This window comes from Limulus polyphemus, unplaced genomic scaffold, assembly GCF_000517525.1.
Source record: "Limulus polyphemus unplaced genomic scaffold, Limulus_polyphemus-2.1.2 Scaffold187, whole genome shotgun sequence".
NCBI lineage: Eukaryota > Metazoa > Arthropoda > Merostomata > Xiphosura > Limulidae > Limulus > Limulus polyphemus.
Genome location: NW_013665797.1, coordinates 599,663 through 608,718, shown reverse-complemented (window position 1 = coordinate 608,718; position 9,056 = coordinate 599,663). Strand labels below are relative to the sequence as shown.

Genomic DNA, 9,056 nt, shown 5'->3' with positions numbered 1-9,056 from the left:
AAGAAGTAAAGCAAACAATTATCTCTTCTAGTTACGACCTTTGTACTCGGTTGCTGCTTTACGTAGGCTGCTAAGCCTTTAAAATTTCTTTGTTAGGTTTTATATATACACATATTTGAATAACTAAAAAATCAAATTACTACAAAAATACCATAGAATTCCACTATAATTTATAAAGCTTAGTAACTAAGATGTGTTTTAGTCTAAAAAATATGAAATTTTGAGCAGACTAAATACACACCCTACCTTGTTGAAATATTGGTTCAAAAGACAAAAAATGGTACCAAGTCTGTTAAAATGACTGAGAAATCCACTAGAGGGACATTCTGAGATTCCAATTGGTTATTCATGTCATATATAGAAGTAAGTGTATATAAGGGAGTGTTTCTAAAAATGGAAATAGGTGGGCAGGGTGCCACTGTGTTTTATTTATTTCATGCGCAATATCATAGCAAATTGAAAAGATAAGAGGCTCTTATTTTATATTTTAGCATGTCAATATCGGTAATTTGAGTTTCTAATTCATTTGAAACTATAGACTTAGTATTTTGACTTCACAAACATCTAATTTGAACCAGTGCTGCATTCAACATACCATGTGACATACAAAAATTTATGTTTATCTGTGTTTCTTTAATATTTGCTTTAAGATTAAAAAACCAGATAATATATATAGTACTAAAATTTGAATTATAATCTACAGTTTGATACCAGTTCTGTGGTACGTAAAAACCATTGGGAAATTGGCATATTATATAATAGGGGATGACCTACACTATACTGACAGGGAAACTTCTGCCCTACTTCCCATCTCATTGTGCTGCCTCCTCAGACTCTCATCTGGGAGATCTCACAACAAGCAAAGAACTCTCCAAGTCAACTACCCCAGTGGCTAGGAACAAGATGTGGCAAGGGTCTCCCATGCTCCTCTTGATGACCAGAGAATTTGCATTGTGAGACATCAGAGAGGTGCCCAGACCTGATCAGGCCCAACCACAGCAAATGTAACCAACTGAATAAAGTGCAATGGGTTACTCCAGAACTTAACATGAAAAGCTAGGATGTGTGAGCCAGGGAAGTTGTTTGCACTCCTCTGGTGCTGGTTTTCTTTCATGATAGCCCATGAAAGGTATGGGCTGGAAAGAACAATGAAATATATAACACCACAGTGATCTTGTGGAAAACTCCATCTCAACAGTGGACACTTTAGGAGACAGGGTGCAAGGGTTTAACACACCTTCCATTACCCCAGATACAGGTGAGTTCCAAGAAGTGAATAGGAGTACTTTATAAAGAGGTAAGGAAATAAAAGTAGTACTTACCCATTAAGGACAATGAGTACACTAGAGAATGGTGACTAGGAGGAGGAAAACCATCAGACTGTAGAAATAATGGGAAACAAATGTATTGGGCATAGTCTACATTCCAGTCTGGAGGATCTTGTCATCAAAAGTACAAGTCCAGAGAGTGATTCAAGTGATAGAGCCTGTGAATATCTCCATCCATGTTGGAAAGTTTGTTTGCTTGTTTTTGAATTTCACGAAAAGTTACATGAGGGCTATCTATGCTAGCCGTCTCTAATTTAGCAGTGTAAGACTACAGGGAAGGCAGCTAGTCATCACTACCCACCGCGATCTCTTGGGCTACTCTTTTTACCAACAAATAGTGGGATTGACCATCATATTATAACACCCCCATGGCTGAAAGGAGAAAGAAATCCCTAAAAGAAGAGGGGGCCCCACAACAAGAATAAATTATTGTAGGAACCCCAAAATGGAGTTGTGTGTGCCAAGTAACATTTGACCACCTGAGCTGGACACAAACAGCAATAGGGATCATATAATCATAGAGAGCCAATATCAATGGAAGAAAAAGTATGATCACTCTCCTGAGCCATCCAAATTTTAGGAAAAAACATGTAGTTCAGGAGTAAAATCAAGGAAGATCTGTGAAACAAAGTAAGGGAAGCATCCATTGCATAAAGATTAGATCTGTGATGACCACTAGCAAGAAGAAAGAAAGAGGTTTTAAGAGAAAGATGATATATAGAGTAAGTGGCTAAGTGGTTAAACAAAGCCTGGGTAAGAGCATAATGAACCATATCAAGGTTTCAGTCAGGCAAAGGAATCAGATTAGGGGGAAATTGAGGAATTAGAAGAGACTAGAACAAAGTGAAGGAAAATAGAAAACTACAGCAAAAAGGTAGTTTTCAAGGCCTCCCAACAGCATGTGATGGTAGAAATGACAATCCTTGGTCAAACAAACAGGTAAAGAAAACCAAATAATGGGCAACTGTGGAACATTTTTGTTGAAAGAGAGAGTAGAAGGACAACATGAATGGGATAAAAGAAGAGCTATATGATCAGAAAAACCTGACCATTAAATAAGGGACCAGACAAATCCCACATGTGAAAATGAAGGGATAGCACTCCCAAGTAAAAGATATAAGAGACAGAGAGGGGGTATACATACAGAAAGAGATGAGATCAGTACATCTAAAGCCAGAGATACTGAGTGAGGTACCTGGGACCAGAAGAGGGGGAGTTTGGGTATGAGAGGAGAGGCAAAGGCATTGATCATTGGTGTGCCCAATTGGGAACAAATTGAACAAAATGCCTGAAAATGGAGTGAATAGAATGAATCCTGTCCAGTTGAGTCAATCCACCAGGTTCAAACATCCCCGGATATAAAAGGCTGTCAAACAAATTCTATATAAGTGGGTTAAAAACAGAAAGTCAAACATGTGAAATCTAGGGTCCCTGGAGCAAATGATATGGAAAATGGCTTTGAATTGTTGGAGCAGATCATAATCAAGTGATCCACAAGACAAGGTAGGAAATAGGAATACTTGATAGATGGCTGAGATTTCAAGAGCTTTAATGTGGAAGGTATACTCCGCAGGACACCAAACCCTGAGGCCACAGAAGAGACATGCCCCAACCAGTAAGAGATGTGTTCAAGAAGAAATGGAAATCCAAATGGATGCAGCAGTGGGATGCTGACCTTTGGATTGGCACAATCTAGCCATGAAGACGGCTTCTGATTGAGTCAAGAATGTAAAAAGTTTTCAAGGTAGATCAAGTACCGAGTTGAAGTCGGGAAAAAACTTGAAATACTTGACCAACCAACCTAGACAAGCCACCTCTTTGAGGAGAAGTGATGTGGCTGAGATGAAGGCCTCACCAAAAGAAACAAGGAGAAACCAATCATCCATTTAATATTGGAAACAACATCCAAGACTGTGGGCATGGCGAGCAAATACTCCCATGACTCTGTTGAAGACATAAGGAGCCAAAACAAAATGTTAGTTTTAACTAAGTTTCAACAACTATAATTCAAAAATACTTTACAATTTAGAATTTTTCTGCTCATCGAAAAAAATTTATTTTTCTAAGAACCTATCACACCTTGAGCGTATATCATCCCCTTCTTGATTTTCAAGCATTTCCCTTACTTTCTGTATATGCCTTGGTTGAAACTTATTATGGTGTCACACCAAATGGACTGATCATTCACCAATGAAACACAGCTTTGTAAACAGCTGTAAAGAAAGTTTAAATACAATTGGATATAGCAAAAATTAGACTATTATACAATAGTAAATTGTTTCAAGATTTTTTTACAGCTTCTGTAAATATTCTTTTCAATTCCTTTTTTTTATGAATTGCAGAAGTATTTGTGTTAAATTATATCTGCTTGAAAGATACAGAAAATATCATCAATGAGAAGACAACTTGAAATAAGGTAAGCTTATACAGTTTAGAGAAAGATTGAATGGGTAAGAAACAGAACTTTATCACAAGTTTAACAAATAAAATATTTGAAAAACTTGCCAACATCATGAATAAATAGCTTATCTAGACAGGAATACAGTATGACACAAATGTCACATGACTTGAGATTAACTAAGGCTTAATAAAGTGATTTTGTTGATGTTTAACTTTTTGCTTCAAATTGATGTTTTTACTTTTAATAGACATGTTATGGTTTTATATGAGAGTAATGTTTTTTGTTTTTTTTATTTTATTCACCAAATAAAATTATTATCAAATTAAGTTAGTTTAGCTATGTTTACTATTTTTTGAGTATGGTAGGTGACTGAAAATTATTCTGGTAACTCAGCTCTTTATTTAGTAATATTTTTGTTTATCTTATTCAAACAATTACAAAAAATATATTTGCTAATTGGCTACTTAATTATCTCTAATTGCATCTGTGATACATTTTAAATGAGAACATTGTTACTCTCATCAGTGAAAGTAAAATGTGTTTTCATTATTTATCAGAATATCACTATGGAATTACTGCATATTTAAAAGAAACAAGCATAATGGTGATCACATAGTGGTATTGAGTCAACATAACCGATTCATTTACCAAGTACAAAATGTCCAGATCATTTTGAAAAAAATTGTGATAAAATTTTTAAAAAGCAATATATATTTTTTTTTGCAAAATGTGCATATGGTGACCTTCAGAAAAGGTTTATCCTAGGAAAACAAAAATACAGTGTAGCCCCATTATAACACGATCGTTAAAGTCCATAAAATGTTATCGTGAAACAAGCGGGGTCATGCTAAATCGGGGTTCAAGAAAGCCAGGAGAATTTTGAGACCTAAGTGAATTTGTCAACTTTTTGCATGTTATTAGTCTATATTCTTTGGTGTATTATTTAATTAAATAAAAATTGTTTACTGCTTTACTATAATCATTAAAAAAATCAGGCAAGAAAAAAGAAGATTGTGTAATTACTTTATTTCTTCTTTATTTATTATTATAAAAGTAATTAAAATTTCAATTTTGTTTTTGGGTGGTTACGAGGTTGGTCAAATTGACCGATACCATTTTGAGCTAAGGTATAGAAAATAACAAAAACTATAAGGATTTAGTGAAAGAAAAACGTTTGAAATGCATTTAGGAGGTTTTAGGGATTACACAAAGGACATTTGAGGTTTTTAGATGATTAAAAGTATTTTTTATTTTCATAAGAAAATCACTTTGCACTCAGACTAGTTAAAAAAAAAAATTGATATTTTCACAGACAAATTTAAGCAAAAATACTACATTAAAAATCTGATGTTTTGTGTGCAAAAGGCTTCTATAAGTCTAAAAAATTTTGTAAAGATACACTTAAAATATTAAAAGTTATTAGTATGTAAACTATAACAAGGTTATGGTTACGAGGTCGGTCCCAGGGACCAAGCCCGTGTCAAAAGAGTTAATGACCTATCGCGTTATATCCGAATTTGCATTAAATCGGAGTTTCACTGTAATTTAAAAATTACTTCAAAAAATAACCTAAAACAATGTCAATTCTGTGGCAGAATAAAGCAATGGTTGAAAAAGTTACTATGATACCATGAGTTTTTGTGCTTTTATGAGGAGTGGGGGGCAGAGCACGTATGATGTAGTAATGAATTAGTCAGATATAATCGAATAATGAGCCCATTGATTAATGTATTAGTAAATGCCATCAGTTACCAAGCTCTATTCATATTACCACAGGCTGCTCATGTAGCTTATAACAAACTACACAATGTACCACCACTTCATGAGAGATATTTGGGTTATTTTACGTATATGATGCTCCATGTACAAAATGCATGTTGAGCTTTAACAATCGATTAGAAGTACCCACATGGTAATGGCTGGTGTTACACTTAGGTTGTCTCAGTCTCATTTCGAAAGAAAGATACCGTTAAACATTTTTACTTGTAAATCAATTGCATTGAATCATCCCCAAATTAAAGTGATTTAGTAATAATATATTTTGGTGTAATACTTAAATATGATAAAGATCACTGTCACATTCATTCATGGCAAAAGTCAAGTGGTTCAGCATAGAGCACCAGAGAAGTTTTTCAAATCTCCACTACATGGGTAAATTTATAGCTTGAAGAACTTCAGGCATTCTAAATTAATCCCATAATGTATCTATTTCCGAAATATTCTACAAGTAAAAGCCATTTCCGTATTCATGGCGTGTTAGATCCCACTTTTGTCCCAATTTTCTTGTAATAATAATTCATGATTGTGTGGCAGCTAAGCATCGGTAGAATTATTGATGTACTGCTGTCTATGATGATGATGATGATAAGTAAAAGCACTAATATTTGAAATGAGGTATTTTAATTTTAGTACGCAAATAAAAAATTAAAAGTTTGGATGGAGCTTCCATGCCAGTTCAAACTCAAAGTGGACTGTAACACAATCAGCACTTCCAAAATTTTCTGTATATTTAAAAAACAAAAGACTAACACAGTACACACAATCCTTGTCATAAAATTAAAAAACATTCACTTTTTAAGTTTCAAAATTGACACTTTAGTTTGCTTCATTCTCAATTGTTTTCTGCGTATTGTTATTACTAGTAGTAACACTTCGTTTTCTAAATTTTGATACAAGAATGTGTAATTTGTAAAATCAATTTTCGAATGTCCTTCTTTAGTTTTTAAAATTAACAGTGGAAGATGTTGTGCGAATAGAGTTAGGCCTAACGTTAATTGCGCATCACATCAGAGTACACGTAGTGTGAAGTAAGCACTAAAGTAGGCTTAGGTTACATCACTGAACACTCGTCCTTGTTTTTAATTAATTTAATATAAGACTTTCGTTAAAACAAGTAAAAACAAAACCTTACCTTTTTAATTTCAGAGTCTGAAGCATTTGGTGAAACACCCAACAGATCATATAATTTTGTATCTCCCATTTTATGTTTTATAAATCTATAACTAAAGGTCAAATCACAACAGCAAGCGAGCCCCAAACCAGTCTAAATGAAAAGGAGTATTTGCGCACTCTGTGAAATTTATACAATTAATGAACAATTTATACAAATTGTGAAACACTCGAATCACAACAAACGAGAATAACTCGAACCAATTATTTCAGTGCAACAATTTTTCCTAAGTAAAATTTAATTTAAAAAGAAATGATGAACAGTTAAAACAAATTTGTGAAACATTCGAATCACAACAAACGAGAGTATTATAAAAAAAGATATTTCTTCGGCATTTCCTGCTTAGCTGCTTTCTTTTCGAACATATCTCAAATCTGACATTACCTCTATATCAACGGTTTACCCATAAGCAAGATTATTAATAAATGAAAATAATACTTTAAGTTCAAGTTTTTCGTAAGTATTTACCGTGATTACATTGTTTCTAACAATACCTGTAATCATAGTCAGTGATTTCTTGACAAATCAATGATAATAAAGGGCATTTCTGTGGGTCTGTGTGTGTGTGTGTGACTGTCATAACTCCAAGAGAAAAGAATCTGAGAACCTGACTTTTTGCACACATACGAAGTAAACGTATCTTTCTGTGAGGCAAGCTAGCGACAAACCACATTAGAAAGAATATGTGATCGCTATAGCACCAAAAGCATAGAACCTAGAAACCTGAAATTTTGCACCCACACTAAGGATGTGCACCTGAGTATTATTACTTATATACGTGCGTGCGCACATGTGCATCTTTTTATGCGAAAAACTACATAGAAAATAAATGTGACTGCCATAGCTTCAAGATGAAAGAACCTAGAAACTTGAAACTTAGAAATAGAAATCACAGTTGTGAGCATGCGCTTACGCTCGTCCGTGGTTGTGTATGTGTGTGACCGCCATAGCTCCAAGAGGAAAGAACCTAGAAATCTGAAATTTTGTACCCGTCCTAAGTGGACCCTGAGGGTGTGCTCCTGAGTATATTACTTATCTTATCCACGTGCACGCGCGCATGCGCATCTTTTTAATGAAACAAGCAAGTGAAAAACTACATAGTAAAGAAGTGGTTCCTTATATTACAAATTACACATGTAAATCACAGACAGACAGACACGCACTTTCACATCTATTTAATGAGGCAATCTAGCGAAAAACCACATAGAAAAGAAGTAGTTCCTTAAATAACAACTTTCAATATATATATGAGCCAGTTCGTTTTGGTAACAATGCGTTCCAACAATGGTTTTTACACCATATTGCTTAGCAATAAAAGGCTATGTGCTGAAAGTATAAAATGAAATGCATAAACTTCAAAATTTAAAAAAATATATTTGTTGTTTTCTAATTTAGAGGCTCCGTTAATTAAAGAGGTTTGTTTTTAAATATTTATTTTTTATTATTTCAGTTTAAAATCGGAGGACAAATCAGAGGGAAGGTTACTATTATATACCGGCCAAATCCCGTAAAGGAGCAACAAAGGTATATATATATATATATATGTACTTTTACGTTAAAATGGGTTCATAATACACACACTGACATAGTCATCTGGAATAAAGCAACTTAATAACCCGAGCGAAGCCAGGTACATTCGCTAGTATCAGATAAACAAACCCCTTAATAACAGCAGATTCGCTTAGAAACAAAAGGAGACTAATTCTGAATCTGATAACTTAACTGAGTTTTCTTAGTGTTCGTGTTTGAAATAAAGGGTCTGGACAGTGTTAGTAGGAAAGAAAACAATCTTTATTATTCAACAAACAATAAGAAAATGCAGTATACCTGTACACACAAAAAGACAGTTGCTTCTTCTAGAGCTCATTTAGTTCCACAGCTTTCTTTCTCTCGATATCGACCTCCATTGAACTAAACACGATTCTTTATTCGACGATCTCCTAATAGATCTGGATAAAAAAAAAAACAAAAAAAACGCGCCTGCATTCAACAGGTGAGCTTAGTTTCCTTGTTCAATCGACTGCAAAACTTGTGACTTTTGTTCTCTCACAGATTGGTTGGCTGTTATGTTCGTACAACGTTCACTTGGCCAACAAGGAATATTATAGTGCTAATTCTCTCAACTCAGTTGCTATATGTTATTGCAATATCTTTTCGGGTAGAGTAGACATTATCTACTATAGACAACAAAGAAACAAAATATCTAGAATAAGGCAATCTTAACAACTTTCCAGACCGCGTTTTATACTAAAACAGTATGCAAACTAAATAAACGAAAAATTATAAACATATTGTTACGTCTCCGTTTTTTTTTTTTAATTGATTTTCCGTAACTTCGTACCGACGAAACTTAAGCGGCACAAGCCTTTACTTAATA

At 34.1% G+C, this 9,056-nt stretch overlaps 1 protein-coding gene across 1 annotated transcript in view; it reads right to left on the bottom strand.

Annotated features, from left to right (window-relative positions):
* The window catches only part of LOC106478189 (dnaJ homolog subfamily A member 2-like), a 28,594-nt gene extending 21,804 nt beyond the window's left edge, over positions 1-6,790 (bottom strand). Inside the window, exon 1 of the mRNA XM_013938715.2 lies at positions 6,641-6,790. Coding sequence (XP_013794169.1) covers positions 6,641-6,709 — 69 coding nt within the window. The 5' untranslated portion in view covers positions 6,710-6,790. The remainder of the gene's footprint in view (positions 1-6,640) is intronic.
* Between the last annotated feature and the right edge of the window lie 2,266 nt (positions 6,791-9,056).